The sequence below is a fragment of the Macaca nemestrina genome, chromosome 1 (assembly GCF_043159975.1).
Source record: "Macaca nemestrina isolate mMacNem1 chromosome 1, mMacNem.hap1, whole genome shotgun sequence".
Taxonomy (NCBI): Eukaryota; Metazoa; Chordata; class Mammalia; order Primates; family Cercopithecidae; genus Macaca; species Macaca nemestrina.
In genome coordinates this window covers 213,338,732-213,362,098 of record NC_092125.1, presented here as the reverse complement: position 1 = coordinate 213,362,098, position 23,367 = coordinate 213,338,732, and the positions used below count along the sequence as shown (strand labels likewise).

The window sequence follows — 23,367 nt, the reverse complement described above, 5'->3', positions numbered from 1 at the left end:
CATACGCCGGGCTAGGCGCCAGAGCCGGAGCTTTGGCGGTAAGGAGCGCAGAGCACAACCGGAAGTGTCCTGGTGGGAGGCGGATTCCTTGAACCCTATTGGTGAGAGTGTATCAAGGCCCCGCCTCCCTAAAGAAAAGGTTCAATCCTAGAGAGACAGCTCTGCAGCCGCGGCCAATCAACGAGGCCGAGCGCCTTTTGCTCCGCCCAGGCCGGCCTCCCGCCCCCTAGTCTGGAGCCCGCTGCCCGCTGGAGCTTGAGGGATTCTGCCTGGGTTTGACCGTCGCGTCCCGGACAGGTTGTGGAGCCACCTTCTCGCTGGCGGGGTCTTCACTGGCCCTGGGAAGGCTCGGGATCAGGAACTAAGCCCCACCTCCACCATCTCTAGGGAAGAGGGGTTGGAAGAGTAAGATCAGGGCCAGGGCACTTGGAGCCAGCTTCCTGGGGCTCACGGCTCCAGAGGCCATGGCATGGACGGGCCTGTCCTGCCCAGCTCGGTGGCCCACGCTGGAGACTGTGGATGGGCAGTGGACTGGCCTAGCGATGGTTCTGTTTCCAAGCTGCATCTCTCACTAGCCGTTACCCGGGCATTGCACTTCTCTCCAGGACAGTTTCCCTGGCTGTAAATAGGGCTAAGGACGAGGTCCAGCTTCGCTGCTTATCTGTGTGCCTTAGGAACAGCCATTTAATTAACTCATCTCTGGGCTCTTGGGAGGAACATGGCAGGTTTTGAAGCACTTAGCGCCAGGCTAGACTGAACATCCATTCAATAATGTGGCTCCCACCTCTTCTAGGTTAATACAGAGGCCACCCGGTTCACGTCAGACCTGCCTTTGCCCACCAGGGGTCTAAGTAAAAACTACCACAAGCAGCAAGACTTCCACTGTCCTCTGCGTCCCAACCACAATCCTGAGGCCAATGATGACGGCACTTGTAGAGACAGAAGGTAGCAGTTCCTTTCTGACACTTGTCCACCAACCCAAAAATTGGGCAAAAATCAAAACCTCCCTCCATGCATCTTCTTAACGGACTCTGCTTGCTCTCCATTCCCACTGGCTCCGCCCCAAGGTAAGCCTCTGCAGAGCTCCTGGCTCCTTCACCCTAACTCCTGCCCTTCACCCTCGACACACAATACCACGTCCGCGCACCTCTAATTCAGAGCCAACGGTGTTAAACTGTTGTTTAGGAGTCGGCCACAGCACAGGGACACCCCAAGGCTCTTTGCTCTCAGGTCTCCACCTACACTCATCTCAGCAGCCTCATCCCCCCTCAGTCCTTGCTCAGGGCGTCCATGCAACAGGAATGGCCCAGCCTTTAACACCCTGAGTTCCACACCTCCTGCCTTTTGCTTTGCAGCGCCCTCCGCCAGGAGCCCCCTCCTTACACCCCCATCTTAAACCTCCCGGGATCTTCTCCATCCTTTCTGGGAGCCCCACCCAGCACTGCTTCCTTCAGAAAGGCACTCTTTGTTCCCCATAAAGACCTCATCTCGACCAGGTGCAGTGGCTCACACCTGTAATCCCAGCACTTTGGCAGGCCGAGGCGGGCAGATCACCTGAGGTCAGGAGTTCGTGACCAGCCTGGCCAACATGGTGAAACCCCGTCTCTACTAAAAATACAAAAAAAATTAGTCGGGTGTGGTGATGGGCGCCTATAATTCCAGCTACTCATGAGGCTGAGGCAGGAGAATCGCTTGAACCCGGAAGGCGGAGGTTTCACTGAGCTGAGATGGCGCCACTGCAGTCCAGCCTGGGTGACAGAGCGAAACTCCATCTCAAAAAAAGAAAATAATTTTTTTTTTTTTTTTTTTGAGACAGTCTAGCTCTGTTGCCCAGGCTGGAGTGTGGTGGCGCAATCTTGGCTCACTGCAAGCTCCTCCCGGTTTCCCGCCATTCTCCTGCCTCAGCCTCCCAAGTAGCTGGGACTACAGGTGCCGCCACCACACCCGGCTATTTTTTCGTATTTTTAGTAGAGACGGGGTTTCACCATGTTGCCCAGGATGGTCTCGATCTCTTGACCTTGTGATCCGCCGGCCTTGGCCTCCAAAAGTGCTGGGATTACAGGCGTGAGCCACCACGCCCGGCCTAAAAATAATTTTAAAAAGACCTGATGTCACCTGTTCTGACTCAAGACGCACTGCCGCCTGCCACTGGCTGGACATCTCTGTAGCTGTCTAAGCACCCCCACCCGAGCTTCTCAAGAGTGTGAGCTTCTCAAGTGTGAGCCCAGGCCTGGGTGTTGTGGGGCCTGCCATGGAAATTGATACAAAATAGGGAGGCGGAGGACTAACACAGAGCACCTGCTATGCCCCAGGAGCTTTACATACTATCTCATTTAATCTTCACATGAACCCTGTGAGGTGGGCGTTATCCCCATTTCACAGATAAGGCTCAGAGTGAAATGGGTTCCAGGACTGTGCCAAAGGCCAAGCCTTTTCCCTTAGATTTGGGGCCCCCCACAGGAGAGGCCTGGGATAGAATGGGCAAGGGGAGGTACCCCCCTATGTGGACACAAATAGGTTGGCCTGGATTCATTTCTGGCTGTATCAGGGAACCCAGTCCCAGCACAGCCCCCAGGACTGTCAAAAGCTGGGCCCTTTTCTGGCCTCAGTGAGACATGGCCCTATTTTCCACAACAAGGGGTCTGCTTTCTTGGGTCACAGGTCCTTCGAGAATCTAATGAAAATTCAGACGCTCTTCCCAGAAGAATGTACTCACGATTGTAGGGAGCTGCAGAAACCCAGGAGGTCCCAGGCAAAAGAGCCCTTCTTCCAGAAAGAGCTTCCCTGGGACAGCCAGGCCACAATGGCAGGGAGGGGCCCCAAGTGACACAGTCAGAGGGCCAGAGAAGGGGAGCTTATCTTAAAAGCAGTTTATTGGGCAGCTTAATGTGGAGTGGCCTTCCCTGGGCCACAGACCAGCCAGGGGTGGGCAGTGCAGGAAGACTTGCTGTGGGACCGCTGTACCACCCACGGGGCAGGGCAGTTCTCAGGAAGTGGGGCCAGTCAGGCAGAGGCACAGTTCCTTCCCGGCTGATATTGAGCTTCCTCCACGTGGCAGCTGCTGCCCACTCCATCAGGGCTGGTGAAGGCCATGAAGCAGGTCTGAGGCTTTGAAGCAAAGACCAACACTGGTGGGCATGGGTGTGCGCTCCGTGGCAGGTGAGCAGACGGAAACACTGATGTGGTGCGAACAGCTGGAGCAGGCCTCTCTAAGGAGGACTGTTCAGCCTCCAAGGGGCTCCTGCCCAGGGCAGAGGTGGACTCTCTGGGGAACAGGGAAGGGAATGTGTCTTCCCAGGGCTGAGGGAGCCCTCAGGCCCTGGAGCGCTGTGTGGCAGGTGGGAGGAGGCCTGGCTGGGACTGCCCTGGGAGGGCCTGGCAGTCATTAGATGCCTATAAGGCAGACAGCGGCAGGCAGCTGTGCTCACAGAGGCTCACTGCCAAAGTTGCTTTTACTTTTCTTACGCTTGGCCTTGGTGAAAGGGATGTCAAGGGACTCAAGGCGGAAGGGCCGGGGCTGGGGCATTTCAGGGGCCTGGTTGGGTGGGATGGCAGGGTTGTTGCTGAGTGGGCAGCTGAGGCCTGGTGGCGAGTTGTGATGTGCTGTGGGGAAGAGGGGCAGAGGTGCTGGTAAGCCAAGAGAGCAGGGATGGAGAGAAAATGCCCTAAGTGGGTAGGATGGAGAGCCTGGCCCACCCTGCTCCCGCCACCCCCTGCCCAGCCAGAGGCCCTGGCCCTGCAGCTGGGACCCCAGGCTCTGCAAGGCTTCTCTGGCTGAGGTCTCAGACCCAGCAACTATGTCTGCATCTAAAGAGGCTGGGCTGGGGAGTTGGGGTTTTAAAGCCTCAGACTGAGGCAGCCTGGGATCTCAAGCCAGTCAAGCCTGGGTTCAAAGCCCAGCTCCACTGCTTCCTATAACCTTAGAGAAGCTGCTTCATCTCTGAGCCTTAGTTTCCTCATCTGCAACATAGGCACAATGCCAGGCACTCAATTAATCCTATTTCCCCACCCACCCCCCACCACCTTATTCCTCAACTCTACCCGTTCTGTGTCTTAAATAACCTCAATATATAGAACTAAAATTTGTTTTTTTTTTTTGTTTTTTTTTTAAAGACAAAGTCTCACTCTGTCACCCAGGCTGGAGTGCATTGGCACAGTCTCAGCTCACACGGTCTCAGCTCACTGCAACCTCCACCTCTCAGGTTCAAGCAATTCTTATGCCTCAGCCTCCTGAGTGGTGGGAATTATAGGCATACATCACCACACCTAGCTAATTTTTTTTTTTTTTTTTTTTTTTTTTGAGACAGGGTCTCACTCTGTCGTCCAGACTGGAATGCAGTGGTACAATCTCGAATCACTGCAACCCCCACCTCCCAAGCTCAAATGATTCTCCTGCCTCAGCCTCCCAAGTAGCTGGGATTACAGGCACGCGCCACTACTGCCTGGCTAATTTTTGTATTTTTAGTAGAGAGGGGGTTTCACCATGTTGGCCAGGCTTGTCTCGAACTCCTGGCCTCAAGTGATCTACCCGCCTCAGCCTGCCAACGTGCTGGGATTACAGGCGTGAGCCACCACACCTGGCCAAGATTTGCTTTTTATTGCTATTTTATTGGAAGCTCTGCGGGCTTTGCTTTCAGTTTTAAAAGCAGATAAATGAAGTGATGCTTAATTCTTAAAAGCGTATTTTGCATTTGCGGCCCTTGACAAGTGAAGTCAATCTGCATTTGGAGGAAGTCACAATGCTGGCGTGTAACTCACCAGGAAGCTGGTGTGTAACTAGTGAGACCTGAACCCGTGCATCCCCAGCCGGGACCCTGAGCCATGTGCTGAGTGCCTACGGGGGCCGGGGAGACAAGGATGGAGCAAAGAGGAGACTCTGTATTGAGCACCAGCCCCCGGGCTGGGCCGTTTCCTCACCTCCTCTCACCTAATCCTGAGAAGTTGGTGTTACCCCCCACATTTTGTAGCTAAGGAAACTGAGGCTCCGAGAGGGAAAGCAGTTTTTGAACCCAGGTCTGTCTGACTTCAAAACTATCCCCTTCATGCCTCTCCCAGTTGTGTGGAGACAGTGGGAACAGGGGAGGGACACTCACTGAGGCTCTTCCTGGCGTCGGTGCTGAGGATCTGGCTGGCCCGCTTAGACCGGAAGTAGTTGCTGGCGATGTTTTCACTGTTGCTTCGGCTGAGCATGAGCCTATAGCGGTCCTCCTCCTGCCAAGATGCAGATGCCCGTGGTCACGCCCCCTTGTTTGTGCCCCTGGCACAGGGCTCCGCAGCCTCTGGCATCCTGCAGCAGTGGGGGGCCACCCCAGCCTCCCCCAAGTTATCACAGGGCTGGAGCAGGCACTGCCCACTCTGGTGTACCCTACACCGTAGGCCCTGGACTCGTGGGTGGGATCCCAGGTAGCTCGGGGCCAGGAAGTCAGAGTCTCCAGCCAAGCCTGCACCCGGCCTCCCCTTCCTTGAGATGGGAAGTGCCTTATTCTCTCTTACAAAGCTCAAAACAGGGTGTCCTGCCGGCTCCAGCAGGGGCCAGGGTGATACACAAACCCCAAATCTATCACGACATGTTCATAGAATAGGCAATGCGATGCTATCCTCAGCTCACGGGTATATTTGTGACCATTAGAACTGGAATCCTAGCGTTTTTATCACCAAGAGCTATTATTTTTCACCACTATTATGGACTTGTTTTCTTCAGTCTAAACCTCCCTTTTCAGGGAATTGTCCTCCTTCCACTTGATGGTCCCAGTGGGGTGAGCATTCATAGAGCCCTATACTACATCTGACTCCCACCCCTTTGCTACACAGCTGGACATGTGACCCAGACTGCACCAATCACAGAACCACATCTTCCTAAACACAGTAATTGGTCCAAGAGTAGGCCCATGACCCAGGCAGAGCCAATCAGAATCTCTCCCTGAGCTGTAGTTTAAGGATGCTTTAAGACAAGGGCCTCCAACCCCCAGGCCATGGACTGGTACCAGTCCGTGGGCTGCACAGCAGGAAGTGAGCGGCAGGTGAGCAAGTGAAGCTTCATCTATATTTACAGCTGCTCCCCATCGCTTGAATTATTGCCTGAGCTCCACCTCCTGTCAGATCAGCGGTGGCATTAGATTCTCATAGGAGTGCAAACCCTATTGTGAACTGCGCATGTGAGGGATCTAGGTTGCTCGCTCCTTATGAGAATCTAATGCCTGATGACCCGTCACTGTCTCCCATCACCCCTCAATGGGACCGTCTAGTTGCAGGAAAACGTGCTCACGGCTCCCACTGATTCTACATTATGGTGAGTTATATAATTATTTCATTATATATTACAATCTAATACCAATAGAAATGAAGTCCACATTAAATGTAATGCACTTGAATCATCCCGAAACTATCCAACCCCCACCCTGTCCTGATCTGTGGAAAAATTGTCTTCTACGAAACTGGTCTCTGGTGCCAAAAAGACTGGGGACAGTTGCTTTAACAGACCAGGCCTCTCTCCCTTTTGGATCACCAATGGCCAGCAGCTATCCTTCCAACCATGTGGAGAAAGCCTGCAGCTAGCATACCAACGGAAGCAGGAACAAGAGGTGAAGACATAGGCCAGGAGCGGTGGCTTACGCTGTGATCCCAACACTTTGGGAGGCCAAGGCGGGCAGATCACCTGAGGTCGGGAGTTCAAGACCAGCCTGACCAACATGGAGAAACCCTGTCTCTACTAAAAATACAAAAAAATTAGCTGGACGTTGTGGTGCACGCCTGTAATCCCAACTACTCTGGAGGCTGAGGCAGGAGAATTGCTTGAACCTGGAGGCAGAGGTTGCGGTGAGCTGAGATCACACCACTGCACTCCAGCCTGGGCAACGAGAGCAAAACTCTGTCTCAAAAGAAAAAAAGAAAAAAAAGGTGAAGACAGACACAGACCCTGACTGTTTCAGCCCCTAGATCCAGCCATGCCTGAAACTGGTCCACTTACATGAACTAAAAAATTCCCTATTTTTCTTATGGTTGTTTGCTTTGGTATCTATCACTTGGAGCTGAACGCATTCTGACATAACCTCTTTGTGGTCCCAGATTAAGAATGTCTTTTTTCCTGGCAGCAAATTTCCTTTTGATGAAACTGCCAATCAAGCTCTAGACCACCATGAGTGGTCCTTTGCAGCCTGAGTTGCTCAGCCAGAGATGTTTGGTTGGAATTCATTAGCGATCTTATCATAACTGTAAAGGTATATTCTATGTGGGTTTTCTGAAATATATGTAATGGCTTAAGGCTGAATCTGGCCTGCAGACTATTTTTGTAAATAAAGTTTTATTGGAACACCATTCATTTGTGTATTACCTGTGGCTGTTTTTGTGCTACAGTGGCAGAGTTGAGTGGTTGTGACAGAGACCACATGGTTCACAAAGCCCAAGATATTTATGATCGGGTCCTTTACAGAAAAAGTTTGTTGACCGCTTATCAACAAACTTTTTGACCCCTGTCAAACCCCTGTCAAAAAGTTTGTTGACAACTCTTTGAGTTTTTCTATTAACTTAGCTGGTAGTTACTGTCCCCAGCAGCCGCCAGAGGCCCAGACACAAGGACACCAACAGGGGGTCCAGCTGCCTGGGTCCCTCTCTGGTGGCCCTGCCTAGCCTGAGGATCTATAAATAATAACAACTTTCATATCATTGTTCATGGAGTTGTGTCGTGGAAGCTGTGCCTGCTGACCAGGCCACCCCCAGGGACCGGTGGACTCCCCGCTGGTGCCCTTCTGTCTGGGCCTCTGGTGGCTGCTGGGGACAGTAGCTCCCAGCTAAGTTAACAAACTTGAAGAGTTTCATTGAAAACACCCTGCTTGGCCAGGCACAGTGGCTCACGCCTATAATCCCAGCACTTTGGGAGGCCGAGGCGGGTAGATCACGAGGTCAGGAGATTGAGACCATCCTGGCTATCACAGTGAAACCCCATCTCTACTAAAAATACAAAAAATTAGCCGGGCGTGGTGGCAGGCACCTGTAGTCCCAGCTACTTGGGAGGCTGAGGCAGAAGAATGGTGTGAACCCGGGAGGCAGAGCTTACAGTGAGCTGAGATCGCGCCACTGCACTCAGCTCACTGCACTCCAGCCTGGGCGACAGAGTGAGACTCTGTCTCAAAATAATAATAATAATAGTAATAATAATAATAATAATAGTAATAATAAAAAGGAGGCCAGGCATGGTGGCTCACACCTGTAATCCCAGAACTCTGGGAGGCCGAGGCGGGTGGATCATGAGGGCGGGTGGATCACGAGGTCAAGAGATCAAGACTCTCCTGGCCAACATGGTGAAACCCTGTCTCTACTAAAAATACAAAAATTAGCTGGGCATGGTGGCACGTGCCTGTCATCCCAGCTGAGGCTGAGGCAGGAGAAACGCTTGAACTTGGGAGGCAGAGGTTGCAGTGAGCCGAGATCGCACCACTGCACTCCAGCCTGGTGACAGAGTGAGACTCCATCTCAAAAAAAAAAAAAAAAAAAACCACCCATGCTTTAAGAACATGCATTTCTGTTGCACTGCAAAATACAGGAGATAGGTCTTGCCACTGAGCTTAGAAAAAGAAAAAAAAAGACAGAATACGAGAGAGGTGAAAATAAAGTGACTTAGGAATCCCAATTACTGCTTCATGAACCCTCTGAGGACCCTTGTGGTCTGAGGATTACCGGCAGGAAACCAGAATGTGCTGCTTGTCCTCTGAGTTTGAGGCTGAAGCCTCTGTCCTTCACCGGCAAGATGGGCCACCGGGAACCACTACTTTCCCTTGGTATTTATGACCGCGAGTGCCTTTGAATGAGGGCCAGAGGGGGTTGAGGGTCTAGGTGCCAATGGAGGGACATGAAAAGGATCCAGCCTTGGCCCCTTCTTTAATCCTTAGGCAGGAGGAAAGTAGAAGACCAGCTCTCTGCGGTAACGCTGTCCCACAGCACTGGGGGCAGAGCCCTCCCAGCCCCGACACCCCACTCCTTCTCCCCACCGGGAGGGAGTCCTCACCATGTTCGGCTCGCCGTTGTCTGCTGCAGAGGTTTTGCGGGCTGGTTTGTTCTGTGGCCCAGTTGAAACTGCTATGAGAAAACAAAAGCTGAAGTCACTGCTGCCTGGTGCAAGGCCCAGAGGAGGGCACAGGTGGAGGTGGGGGTCAGGCTTGGCTCAGGCTTAAACAGGGGAAGACACTTCCCAGCCCAAGCCAAGGGATAATTTTAAGAAACAGACAGCAGGAGGGGCTCAGACACCAGAGAAGACCCTCATCTGCTTCCAGGCAAGATAGCAGCCAAGGGGCTTCCAGGAAAGACAGCAGGCGAGGGTGGGGACAGACAGGAAGGCTGCTGCATCCGAGAGCATGTGGGAAATGGAGCGGGCTGGGGTCTCAGCAGGGATAGTGTCAATGCCATCTATAAATATCAGAGATGTTGGACCTGGATGAACACTCTGAGCAAGAGGGAGGACTCCTGGGGGGCACTGTGGGCTCCCCAAATGTGCAGAGTCAGGTCCATGGCTGGAGAAAGAGCCACAGCATGTCTGGCTTTACTCTGAGACCCATCAGAGGTGAGGAGGCCTTCAAGGTCATCTCATCCAACCCCTTCTTTGTAAAGAAGCCCAGAGAGGGACAGTGATCTTCGGAACGTCACACGTGAGGTCAGCAGCAAGAGCGGAAGCTGAACCAGGCCTGAAACTCTGCACTGTGGGTTTCGATCCATGGTTCTCCCACTCACCGCTGTGACTGTGACTTTAGACCGTCTGAGATTGTGTGCTCCTATGTGAAAGGGGTAGAAGACCTGTCCTTCTTAGGGCTGTTGTAAGGATGAACCAGTGGCAATGCTGATTAGGATAACATGTAGCAAGCACTCACTATGTGCCAGGCACTGCTCTAAGTGTTTCATGTGTATTAACACATTTCTGGTTTTTGTTTTTCGGGGGTTTGTTTGTTTTGAGACAGGGTCTCACTTTGTCACCCAGGCTGGAATGCAGTGGCACAATCTTGGCTCACTGCAGCCTTGACTTCCCAGGCTCAAGCAATCCTCTCGCCTCAGCCCCCCAAGTAGGTGGGACTACAGGTACACACTGCCACACCTGGCTAATTTTTGTATTTTTTTTTAGAGACAGGGTTTCATCACATGGGCCAGGCTGATCTCGAACTCCTGGACTCAAGCGATCTGCCAGCCTCAGCCTCCCAAAGTGCTGGGATTACAGGCGTGAGCCACCATACCTGGCCTGTTAACACAGTTCAAGCCTTACAGCAACTTTAAGAAAGGTGCTGTTATTCATCCCCATTTCACAGATGAGGACACCGAGTCCCAAAAAGGGCACACAGGCAATGGTGCTGCCAGAATTCCAACCCACATCTGTCTGCCTCCAGACAGTGTGAAAACACACCACTTTCTCAGAGTCCTGACGCATTAGATACCCAGGCCCACGTGTCTGCTACACCCACAGCCTGCAAGGACAGGCCCACGCTCCCTGCCAGTCTGCAGGATGGTGAACCGTGAAGGAGGGAGGGGAGGGCAAGGGCCAGCCAAGCTCCTGACCTACTGGGAGGCTGGTTTTTGTGATGACGGGCTGTGGGATCTTCCAGAAGCCATTATCTTCGTCCCAGCAGGACTCACGCCGAATCTTCTCCAGGTTGCTGTAGTTACAGTCCCTGCGAATCAGGGGCTGCACCTGCTCCAGGAGTTGCTGCAACAGCATGGAGTCACGCTCCTGCCGGCGGATGGTGGCCAAGTAATCGATCTTCTCCAGCTGAAACTCGGACTGCAGATCTTTGATCTCCACCTCTGCTGCCCGAAGCTGAAAGCAAAGGATGACAGGCAGTGAGCAGGGAAAGATACCTCCCGTTCCATCTAACCGCCCTGTCCACTCACTGTCCGGCCAGCAGCCACACATCGTCTGTTCACTGGCCTGATCAGCCATCCATTCTCATCCTCACCATCCATCCAGCCATCCTTCCCTCTATCCATCCATCCACCTTCTCTCACACCCACCAATCCTTCCGTCTATCCAACCACCCTGCTGCCTCTCCACCTGGCATTTAAATGAGCTCCTAATGTGTCCCCCCAGCCCTGCAAAATGCAGGGGAAAAGTTGATCAGCAACTCCAACAGCCAGCCCTCAGTCACTATCCCCCAGTGTACGTTTCATTCAGGGACCTTTTAGAAGGCCCCACATCCATCACCACAGTTCTAAAGGATCTCAGAGAACGGCACAAGTGACATCTCTAAGGAGGACAACAGGCACAAACTCTCCAATTGACAATCCTCACTCTCCCACTGCTACAGCCCTGTTACAGTGTGACAAACACTGGACCTAAGAGTAAGACCCACCTTGATTTGATCAGGGGTTCCAGATTCTTTTGGTCTCCTCCTCAAGTCTGCCAGACTGGTCCCCCTGGTCCCTCCTGAGCACAGGTGACTGCCAGCCCCAGCCATAACCACCCTCTCCCTGAGCTCCAGGACTCCCTGGTACACAGTCTGTTTCCTCAAAGAGCAGGTACAGTTTGATTAGTAAAGAGGGATGTTTGAGGTTGGGCGCGGTGGCTCACACCTGTAATCCCAGCACTTTGGAAGGCTGAGGCGGGTGGATCATTTGAGGTCAGGAGTTTGAAACCAGCCTAGCCAACATGGTGAAATCCCATCTCCACTAAAAATACAAAAAAAATTAGCCAGGTGTGGTGGTGGGCACCTGTAATCCCAGCTGTTTGGGAGGCTGAGGTAGGAGAATTGCTTGAACCCGGGAGGTGAAGGTTGCAGTGATCACACCAGTGCACTCCAGCCTGGGCAACAGAGTGAGACTCTGTCTCACAATAAATAAATAAATAAATAAGAAGGATGTTTGAATTCATGCACTGATACCCATTTGAGAACAGCTGGCAGGACACGGGTGGGCAGGACAGCCACAGAGAGGCTGGTGCACAGGGGTTTCAACTGGATTAACAATGTTCCATTTCTTTTGTTTTGTTTGTTTGTTTGCTTTAAATAGAGACAAGGTTTCACTTTGTTGACCAGGCTGGTCTCAAACTCCTGGACTCAAGCAGTCCTCCCATCTCAGCTTTCTAAAGTGCTGGGATTACATGCATGAGCCACAGTGGCCCAGCCTGCTCCTTTTTTTTTTTTTTTTTTTTTGAGACAGATTCACTCTGTCGCCCAGGCTGGAGTGCAGTGGTGAGATCTCAGCTCACTACAACCTCTGCCTCCAGGGTTTGAGCGACTGTTATGCCCCAGCACCCGAGTAGCTGGGACTACAGGCTTGAGTCACCACACTCAGCTCACTTTTTTGTATTTTTAGTAGAGACAGGGCTTCACCATGTTGGCCAGGCTGATCTCAAATTCCTGACCACAGGTGATCTGCCCGCCTTGGCCTCCCAAAGTGTTGGGATTACAGGTGTGATCCACCAAGCCCGGCCCTGCTCCATTTCTTAGACTGGGTAGTAAGCACATGGTGTTAGTGGGTATAATAATCATTATATATATTTGGACATCTGGAATCACGCACAATAATTTTTGTTTGTTGTTTTTTTTTTTAGAGACAGGGTCTCACTCTGTTGCCCAGGCTGGAGTGCAGGGGCACCTTCTCAGCTCACTGCGGCCTCGACCTTCTGGGCTCAAGCAATCCTCCCACTTCGGCCTCCCAAGTAGCTGGGACTACAGGTGTGAGCCACCACACCCTGCTAATTTTTTAATTTATTGCAGCGACAGGATCTCCCTGTGTTGCCCAGGCTTGTCTGGAGTTCCTGGCCTCAAGTGGTCTTTCTGCCTCAGCCTTTCAAAGTCCTGGGATTACAGGCATGAGCAACCGCACCCAGCACGATAATTTTTATAACAGTTTTCTTGAGATGTAATTCATATAATTCATATGCCATACAATTCTCACTGTCACCAAGCTGGAGTGCAGTGGTGTGATCTTGGTTCACTGTAGCCTCGACCTTCCAGTCCTCCCTCTCTCCCAGTCCTCAGTCTCCCGAGTAGTTGGGACTACAGGTGCATGCCACCACTTCTGGCTAATATTTTTTAAATTTTTTGTAGAGGCAGGGTTTCCCCCATGTTATCGAGGCTAGTCTTGAACTCCTGGGTTCAACTGATCCTCCCACTTTGGCCTCCCAAAGTGCGGGGATGATAGGCATGAGCCACTGCACCATCCAATTTATCCCTCTTTTTTTTTTAAGTGACTTGTGCTTTTGGTGTCATACCTGAGAAACCACTGCCTAATCCAAGGTAACAAAGATTTACACCTACGTTTTCTTCCAAGAGTTTTACAGTTTTGGCTCTTACATTTAGGTTTTGATCCATTTTGAGTTAATTTTTGTATGCGGTGTGAGGTAAGGGTCCAACATTATTCTTTGGCATGTGAATATCCAGTTGTCCCTGCACCATTTATTGACAAGACTGTCCTTCTGCCACTGAATTATCTTGGCATCCTTATCAAAAATCAGTTGACAGGCTGCATGTGGTGGCTCAGTCCTGTAATCCCAGCACTTTGAGAGGCCAAGGCAGGTGGATCACCTGAGGTCAGGAGTTCGAGACCAGCCTGACCAATATGGTGAAGCCCCATCTCTACTAAAAAATACAAAAATTAGCCAGGTGTGGTGGCATGTGCCTGTAGTCCCAGCTACTTGGGAAGCTGAGACAGGAGAATTGCTTGAACCCGAGAGGCAGAGGTTGCAGTGAGCCAAGATTGCACCACTGCACTCCATCTCAAAAAAAAAAATTAATTGATAACTGTAAATATGAAGGTTTATTTCTGGATGCTCAATTGTATTCCATTGATCTGTGTGTCTGTTCTCATGCCAGTACCACACTGTCTTGATTACTGTAGCTTTGTAGCAAAGCTTTGCAACCAGGAAGTGTGATTCCCCTGACTTTGTTCTTTTCAAGATTGTTTTGGCTATTTTGAGTCCCTTGAATTTCATTGTGAACTTTAGGATTAGCTTATCAATTTCTGCAAAGAAACCAGCGGGAACTCTGAACTCTGATAGGGATTGCCTTGAATCTATAGATCAATTTGAGGAGTACTGACCTCTCACCAATACGACTCTGCCAATTCATATGAACATGAGATAGCTTTCCATTTATTTTGGTTTTCTTAATTGCTTTCACATTTTTTTCACTGTTTTTGGAATATAAGTTTTATACTTTTTTTTTTTTAAATAGCTGGGCGTGGTGGTGCACATCTGTAATCCCAGCTACTCAGGAGGCTGAGCCATGAGAATCACTTGAACCTAGGAGGTGGAGGTTGCAGTGAGCAGAAATCATGCCACTGCACTCCAGCCTGAGACTCTGTCTCAAAAAAATGAAAAAGAAAAAAAGAAAAGATAATATCAAATCAGCTTCTCACACATGTGCCAGGATAAACTCCAACTAGATCAGAGATTTACTTTTTTTCTCCACCCCTGTGACAGATTAAGGATCAGAGATTTAAATGTAAAAAAGATGAAACCATAGAAGTTCTAGAAAAAACATGAGGGAATTTTCCCAACTATGATTGAAAATGAATATGCAATAATTTTTTAATAGTTGGTCAATTTGACAAAATCTAAAAATTGAAAATTTTCATATGGCAAAAATATCATAAAGCACAGTAAAAGACAAAAGACAAACTGGAAAAAAATTTACAATTTATATCACAGACCAAGAGTTAATATTCCTAGTGTATAAAGGGTTTCTACATGTGGAAAAGAAAAAGAACAACCACCTTAATAGAGAAATGAGCAAAAGAGATAAAAATAGTTTGGAGAAAAACTACAAATGGCCACAAAACATACGCAAAAGTATTCAACACTGCTCACAATAAGAAAAATGCAAATTAAAACTACACTGATGCTGGGCACGGTGACTCACGCCTGTAATCCCAGCACTTTGGGAGGCCGAGGTGGGCAGATCACCTGAGGTCAGGAGTTTGAGACCAGCCTGGCCAACATGGTGAAACCCTATCTCTATTAAATTAAAAAAATTAGCCAGGCATGGTGGCACATGCCTGTAATCCCAGCTACTTGGGAGGCTGAGGCAGAAGAATCACTTGAATCTGGGAAGCGAAGGTTGCGGTGAGCCGAGATTGCACCATTGCACTCCAGCCTGGGCAACAAGAGCGAAACTCCATCTCAGAAAAATAAAATAAAATAAACAACAAAAAATCAACACTAAGATATTATTTCTCACCTAACAAAGTGGTAAAAATCCAAGTTTTGGGGGCCGGATGCAGTGGCCCACGCCTGTAATCCTAGCACTTTGGGAGGCCAAGGCAGGAGGATCACTTGAGCCCAGGAGTTTGAGACCAGCCCAGGCAACATGGTGAAACCCTGTCTCTACAAAAAACACAAAAATCATCCAGACATGGTGATGCACGCCTGTAGTCCCAGCTATTTGGGAGGCTGAGGTAGGAGGATCACCTGAGCCCAGGAGGCTGAAGTTGCAGTGAGCTGTGATCGTGCCACTGCACTCCAGCACGAGCAACAGGGTGAGACCTCGTCTCAAAAAAGAAAAAGAGCTGGGTGTGGTGGCTCACACCTGAAATCCCAGCACTTTGGGAGGCTGAGATGGGCGGATCACGAGGTCAGGAGATCGAGACCATCCTGGCTAACATGGTGAAACCCCGTCTCTACTAAAAATACAAAAAATTAGCTGGGAGTGGTGGCGGGTGCCTGTAGTCCCAGCTACTCGGGAGGCTGAGGCAGGAGAATGGCGTGAACCTGGGAGGCGGAGCTTGCAGTGAGCTGAGATCGCACCACTGCACTCCAGCCTGGGCGATAGAGCGAGACTCTGTCTCAAAAAAAAGAAAAAAAAAAGGGAAAAGAAAAAGAAAATCCAGGCTTTTGTAAATATACTCTGTTGGTGAGAAACACATGGATACATGCTAGTGGAAATACCAAACAATACAATCCTTATGGAGGAGAAGTTGGCCTATCTAGTGACATCGAGCAAAATCACACTTGCATTACCCTTTGTTCCAGCATCCCCAGTTCGAGGAATAGATTCTAGAGAAACCTACCAAGAATACAGAAGTCATATGCACAGGCTGTTTACTACAGCAGCCTTTATTATTACAAGATATTGGAAACACCCCAAGTGTTTATCAAGAGAGGACTGACTCAATAAGCAATGATCCAGACTCACGATGGAGAGCTATGTAGCTGTCAGAGAATGAGGAGGCCAGGCATAGTGGCTCACATCTGTAATCCCAGCACTTTAGGAGGCTGAGGTGGGTGGATCACCCGAGATCAGGAGTTCAAGACCAGTCTGGCCAACATGGTGAAACCTCATCTCTACTAAAATATAGAAAAATTAGCCGGGCATGGGTGGTGCACACCTGTAGTCCCAGCTACTCGGGAGGCTGAGGTGGGAGAATCTCTTGAACCCAGGAGGCAGAGATTGCAGTGAGCTGAGATTGGGCCACTGCACTCCAGCTTGGGCAACAGAGCAAGATTCCATCTCAAAAACAAAAAAGAATGAGGAGTATCTTTCCATACTGCTGTGGCCTTCAGGATATTATATGCTGTTATGTGAGGAAAGCTAGGTAGCAGAAAGCGTGCACTAGAGCTACTTTTATCTAAGAAAGAGCTGCAGTGAGCTATGATTGTGCCACTGCACTCCATTCTGGGCAACACAGCGAGACCCTATCTCAAAATAAAATGAAAAATAAAAATAAAAGCAACAGAGGAAGGCAGAGAGGCAGGCAGGAGCGATGTGGTAGAAAAGATGTTTCTGAAAGATGAGGCAGGAGTGGAGTCAGAGAGATTCCACGTGTGAGAGGGACTGCTCCCCACCCTGGCTGTCTTTGCAGGGGTCCAGGAGCCCAGGAGTGCAGGCAGTGTCTAGAAGCCTGAGTGCTTGTGTGTGTGTATTGGTCTGTTTTCACAAAGCTCATAAAGACATACCCAACACTGGGTAATTTATAAACAAAAAGAAGTTTAATGCACTCACAGTTCCACATGCCTGGGACAGCCTCACAATCACGGTGGAAGGTGAAAGGCACGTCTTACATGGTGGCAGGCAAAAGGAAAATCAGAACCAAGTGAAAGGGGTTTCCCCTTTTAAAACCATCAGATCTCATGAGACTCATTCACTACCACAAAAACAATATGGGGGAAACGGACCCCATGATTCAATTATCTCCCACCGGGTCCCTCCCGCAACACATGAGAATTATGGGAGCTATAAATCAAGATGAGGTTTGGGTGGGGACACAGCCAGACCATGTCAGTGTGTACACAAACATACATACGTATTTCCTTATACAAACAAACAAACAAACAAACAAAAAAATCCCAGCTCTCTAGGTGCCTTAGGATGAAAACATCCATCTAAGTCTGAATCTCTCCCATAAGATCTCCAAAAAAACATACAGAAGAACCAGGAGAGAAAAATAAAACCACCCTTAACCAGTTTACAGCATGACCTGAAGACAGAGAACACTGGAAGCTTTGAATTACATGGAAGTACGGAGATAAACCCTCAAGTCCAGCAGACAGCCCCTGAGCCACCCCATGGGGAGGTAAGCAGAGAGCACCCAGGACAGCATGGGGCGAGGAGGAACGAGGTGATGGAAGGCAGGATGCAGTCCCTACACAAGGAGCAAGAAAATCCTAAAAACAGATCTGAAACCTGAAAATGAGAAACTGATGGAAGAGACCAGTATATGTGCAGGACCAGAGGAGTTAGTCTCCAGAAGGTGCTGCATTTAGAAGTGGGAAGCACCGGCTGGGCGCGGTAGCTCAAGCCTGTAATCCCAGCACTTTGGGAGGCCGAGACGGGCGGATCACGAGGTCAGGAGATCAAGACCATCCTGGCTAACACGGTGAAACCCCGTCTCTGCTAAAAAATATAAAAAACTAGCCAGGCGAGGTGGTGGGTGCCTGTAGTCCCAGCTACTTGGAGGCTGAGGCAGGAGAATGGCGTAAACCCGGGAGGCGGAGCTTGCAGTGAGCCAAGATCCGGCCACTGCACTCCAGCCTGGGCGACAGAGCGAGACTCCGTCTCAAAAAAAAAAAAGAAGTGGGAAGCACCCTTGATGTGGAAACTGAAAGTCCTGCAGAAACAAGAGAAAACCACAAAAGACAAAAACCACCAAAAAAAACAAGCTTTCCTTTCACCCCCAAGATTTCTGCCCCCTATTTTTGTGCCTGTGAATATGGTATCTTCCTTGACAAAAAAAAAAAAAAAAAAGGCTTTGCAGCCGGGTTCGGTGGCTGATGCCTGTAATCCTGGCACTTTGGGAGGCTGAGGCGGGCAGATCATTTGAGCTTAGGAGTTCGAGACCAGCCTGGGCAACGTGGCAAAACCCCTTCTCTACAGAACAATTAGCTGGGTGCAGTGGCATGCGCCTGCGGTCCCAGCTACTTGGGAGGCTGAGGCAAGAGAATTGTTTGAGCCTGGGACAGCCAAGGTAACATAGCAAGACCCCCAGGAGTTTGAGACCAGCCTAGGTAACATAGCAAGACCCCTTCTCTACAAAAAATAATTAAAAAAAAAAATTAACCAGGCGTGGTGGTGCGTACCTGTAGTCCCAGCTACTCAGGAGGCTGAGGCAGGAGGATTTCTTGAGCCCAGGAGGTCAAGGCTGCAGTGAGCCATGATTGTGCCACTGCACTCCAGCCTGGACAACAGAGTGAGACCCTATCTCAAAATAAAAATAAAAATAAAAGCAACAGAGGAAGGCAGAGAGGCAGGCAGGAGCGATGTGGTAGAAAAGATGTTTCTGAAAGATGAGGCAGGAGTGGAGTCAGAGAGATTCCACACGTGAGAGGGACTGCTCCCCACCCTGGCTGTCTTTGCAGGGGTCCAGGAGCCCAGGAGTGCAGGCAGTGTCTAGAAGCCAAGAGTGGCCGACAGTCAGCAAAAAGATGAGAACTTCAGTGCTGCAAACCACCTCGTCGAACTAAATTCTGCCAACACCTGAAATGAGTGTGGACAAGGATTCTTCCCTTAGAACCTCCTGAAGGAAGTCCAGCCCCACTAACACCTTGATTTCAGCCTTGTGGAATTCTAAGCAGAGAAGCCAGCCCCACTGTACCCAGACTTTGACCTACAGAACTGTGAGATGGTATGTTTGTGTATATTAAGTAAATAAATGTATAGTAATTTGTTAACACAGTAATAGGAAACAAATCAGAGATTGATTGATTGATTAATTTGAGACAGGGTTTCATGCTGCTGTCCAGGCTGGAGTGCAATGTCACGATCTCCACTCACTGCAAGCTCCACCTCCCAGGTTCAAGCAATTCGCCCACCTCAGCCTCCCAAAGTGCTAGGATTACAGGCATGAGCCACCGTGCTCGGCCTAGAGTTCTATTTAAAACTACACTTCACTATACAAAGAGAAGAGTGTGCTATTGAATGAAGAAACCTAAGATACCACCCCAACCTTCATCTCTGCCTTCAGCTGTTATTGATAGTCCGGAAAAAACAAGACATCACAGAATAAACAGAAAAGAAGGAAAAAACAGATGTGTCTAACCAAAGCTACTAGAAGAAACAGAAAATAAAAATCAAAACATTTCAGTGAAGAAAATTCTCCCCGAAAGCACAAGCTCACAGAACCTAGACAGCAGATTAAAAATGTAACACAAGGCCGGATGCAGTGGCTCACACCTACCCCAGCAGTTTGGGAGGCTGAGGCGGGAGGATTGTTTGAGCCCAATGGTTCAAGGTTATAGTGAGCTATGCTCGTGCCACTGCACTTCAGCCTGGGTGACAGAGTGAGACTCTTAAAACTAAAAACTAAAAAATAACCCCGATTAGAATACATTTGAATAAAATGTTCTTAAACAGGCAGTCACAGGTATGAACATTTCTAATCCAAAATCGAAAAACTTAGAAAGGGATAAAAAAATCAAGAAGATACGAAATAGGACATTAATGAAAAGAAAGGAAAAAATATTAGAAATGTAGACCTAATTCAAGATATCTATGTGAGAATGAATTCAACTGGAAATATAACAAGGAGCATTAAGAAAAGACATAAAAATAGCCAAGAAGGGCCAGGCATGGTGGCTCACACCTGTAATCCCAGCACTTTGGGAGGCCGAGGCGGACAGATCACGAGGTCAGGAGATGGAAACCATCCTGGCTAACATGGTGAAACCCCGTCTCTACTAAAAATACAAAAAATTAGCCAGGCATGGTGGCGGGTGCCTGTAGTGCCAGCTACTCAGGAGGCTGAGGCAGGAGAATAGCGTGAACTCAGGAGGCGGAGCTTGCAGTGAGCCGAGATCACGCCACTGCACTCCAGCCTGGGCGACGGAGTGAGACTGTCTCAAAAAAAAAAAAAAAAAAAAAAAAAAAAAGCCAAGAAAATAAAAAACTAAGGAGGTTAAAAAGGCAAAAAGGTTTTGTTTTGTTGTTTTGTTTTTGAGATGGAGTGTCGCTCTGTCACCCAGGCTGGAGTGCTGTGGCGTGATGTCAGCTCACTGCAATCTCTACCTCCCAGAGTCAAGTGATTCTCCTGCCTCAGCCTCCTGAGTAGCTGGGATTACAGTGTGCGCCACCAGGCCGGACTAATTTTTATATTTTTCTTTAGTAGAGATGGCGTTTCACCATGTTGGCCAGGTTGGTCTTGAACTCCTGACCTCTGGTAATCCGCCCGTCTCAGCCTCCCAAAGTGCTGGGATTACAGGTGAGAGCTACCGCGCCCAGCCCAAAGAGGCAAAAATTTTTATGCTTGGCAAGATCCTTTGGCTGCCAGGACGGTGGTGGGGGCGGGGAGGGGTGGGGAGGACCCTGAAGATGGCCAAGGAGCCATCATGAGGATCAGGAAACCCAGACAGCACAGAGAAAGCTCCAAAGGCAGCGCATGTAACCCTCACCACGGGCAGAATCGCACTCTCCCTGACTCCGGCCTCACTCCCTTTCTCCAGCTGCATCTGCCCACTCTCTGCTCCTAGAACATGCTGACCTCTCTCCTGCTTCAGGCTCCATCCCAATGCTCCTCCTCACGCCACCCAGGGTTGGTTCTCTCTCTCTCAGTTCTCCCAGAAGTCTCTACCTCCAGGAGAACGTCCCTGTCCCCCACCTGTGGTAGCCCAGGTCCTTCTGAGGTTCCCAGTCTGGGTGCTTGTTTCATGGGCATGCTTTGTGGAAGGCACTTTATAGAAATGAATCAAGTTGTGCATTTGTAATGTGTGCACTTAATCATCTACAAAAATGAAAATATAAAGACGGAGTTGTCTCGCTCTGGTATTCTCTTCACAGTACTGACCACTCCTCGATATTCTCTTATTTCTCTGCTGTGTTATTTCTTACACACACACACCCACACGTGCACACACACAACACATACACACATGCATGTACACACACACAACATATCCGCATGCATGCACACACACACAACACACACACTGGGAGACAAGCTCCACAGTGACAGGGACACATCTGTCCCTGTGACTGCTCTGCCTGCCAGCATCAGAACAGGGTGTGCCACACTGCAGGCACTTAATAAGTGCTTTCCAGCCTGGGCAATATGGTGAGACCCTGCCTGTCCAAAAAATTTCATAAAGTAGCCAGGTGTGGTGGTGCACACCTGTAGTCTCAGCTACTCGGGGGACTGAGACAGGGAAGATGGCTCGATTCTGGGAGGTGGAGGCTGCAGTGAGCTGACTGTACCACTGCACTCCGGCCTGGGCGACACAGAGAGACCCTGTGTCTGAAAATAAATAATAAATGCATGCATGCCTGCTGTGTAAAGAGTAGAGGGCTGCCTGGCTTCCCACAAGGTGTAGGGATGCCTGGATGGGGGTCTCACCCATCTCTGGACAGCTGGGCATGGGGGGCTGCACCTGGGCCTCACCTTCCTCTGCATCTTCTCCAGCAGCTTGCTCTTGGCCCGAACTTCCTCCTGGATGGAGTCATAGACATTGAGCAGCACCCAGTCCCCGCTGTCCTCATCCGAGTTCTGCAGGGCAGCCACCAGCTGCTTCCTGCGCTCATCTGCGTAGCGCTTACGCCGCTTGTGCTTCTCCTTCAGGTCCTTGTTCTTGGCCTGCTCGCCACCCACCACCTGCTGCTCCAACAGCTGCAGACTGCCGGCGCAGAGGAAAAAGCAAACAAGAAAATATCTGCTCATCACCGAGCACGTGCCATCCGGCAGGCTCCAGGCTACGTGTGAGCCCACCAAATCCTTCCAACGACTCCACTTCACAGGGAGGGAAACCGAGGCTCAGCGACAGGACGCTGCTTGCTCAGGGTCACAACCAGGACTCCTGCCCAACTCCCTGCCTGTGCACTCGACCACAGTGGTGGGTCAGGGCGGGAATCTTCCTGTGGGCTCAGCTAACCCACCCCTGAGCCGCGGACTTCCCACGCTGGTGCTCCCTGCAGCTGAGCAGGTGCGTTCTGTGTCTGAGGCCACTGGCATGATGAGAAGAACCCTGGGTTGTGAAAAATGTTCAATGCACTCAATGCACAATATTTAATCAGGGAGGGACACGTACAATACATTGTTAAGACTATTATATCCAACATGCTCAAAAATGGTTAGAGTTTTGTCCTTTAAACGTACAAACTTTAGGCCGGGTGCAGTGGCTCACGCCTATAATCCCAACACTTGGGGAGGCTGAGGCAGGTAGGCTGCTTGAGCCTGGGAGCTTGAGACCAGCCTGGGCAACATGGAGAGACTCCATCTCTACCAAAAAATAAAATAAAATAAAATAAATTTTAAAAAATCAATAAAAATGCACCAATGCCAAAAAAAAAAAAGATACAAATTTTAAATAACTATAGAGAAAAGCTTACGGGAATTGCCACCTCCCACTGTCTAATGAAGCAACACAAAAATTTTTCAAACCCTGCCTCTTTCCAAAGGGAGTGAGTAGCCCAGAGGCTTGATAAGGATTCACAAAAGGAGGAGAGGATCATGCTCAGGAAAAAAATGGAACTTTGCAACCCGAGCAGCCAGGCTCTAACCACTTCAGGCTCCATGGCAGCCGGTGCAAAAGGGAACCATGTCCATGTCACTGCTCTGTTTAAAATCCTGCTGTGGGGCTGGGTGCAGTGGCTCACGCCTGTAATCCCAGCACTTTGGGAGGCCTGGGCAGGTGAATCACTTGAGGTCAGGAGTTTGAGACCAGCCTAGCCAACATGGTTAAACCCCATTTCTACTACGATATAAAAATTAGCCAGGCGTGGTGGTGCACACCTGTAATCCCAGCTACTTGGGAGACTGAGGCATGAGAATGGCTTGAACCCAGGAGGCAGAGGTTGCAGTGAGCTGAGATCACGCCACTGCACTCCAGTCAGCCTGGGCGACAGAGCAAGGCTCCGTCTCAAAAAAAAAAAAAAAAAAGAAAGAAAAAGAAAAAGAAAAAACAAATCCTGCTGTGGGTCGAGCCAAGCACCCAAGGAGGGTATACAGGGTCCTCCCTCCAGCCCCCCTGCACCC

At 49.9% G+C, this 23,367-nt stretch overlaps 1 protein-coding gene and 1 long non-coding RNA gene across 8 annotated transcripts in view; one reads left to right on the top strand and one right to left on the bottom strand.

Annotated features, from left to right (window-relative positions):
* The first annotated feature begins 190 nt into the window (after positions 1-190).
* LOC139364016 (uncharacterized) lies at positions 191-22,213 on the top strand. Of its 4 annotated transcripts, XR_011625218.1 has the most exons (5): positions 191-297; positions 794-1,067; positions 6,053-6,289; positions 18,767-19,032; positions 21,955-22,213. It is a non-coding gene; the product is annotated as an uncharacterized lncRNA (long non-coding RNA). The 4 variants fall into 4 exon arrangements; XR_011625220.1 differs by lacking the exon at positions 18,767-19,032 and having other exon boundaries at positions 21,955-22,212; XR_011625219.1 differs by lacking the exons at positions 18,767-19,032; positions 21,955-22,213 and adding an exon at positions 6,519-7,308.
* LOC105483084 (kinesin family member 17) overlaps positions 2,856-23,367 on the bottom strand; it is a 54,696-nt gene continuing 34,184 nt past the window's right edge. Inside the window, exons 11-15 of one of the 4 annotated variants that reach the window (XM_011743710.2) lie at positions 21,778-22,009; positions 10,534-10,792; positions 9,002-9,072; positions 5,094-5,211; positions 2,856-3,603 (exon numbers count right to left, since the gene is read on the bottom strand). In XM_011743710.2, the coding sequence (XP_011742012.2) occupies positions 3,425-3,603; positions 5,094-5,211; positions 9,002-9,072; positions 10,534-10,792; positions 21,778-22,009 (859 nt within the window). In that variant the 3' untranslated portion in view covers positions 2,856-3,424. The remainder of the gene's footprint in view (positions 3,604-5,093; positions 5,212-9,001; positions 9,073-10,533; positions 10,793-21,777; positions 22,010-23,367) is intronic. The other 3 variants (XM_011743711.2, XM_011743712.2, XM_011743713.2) reach the window with 3 other exon arrangements.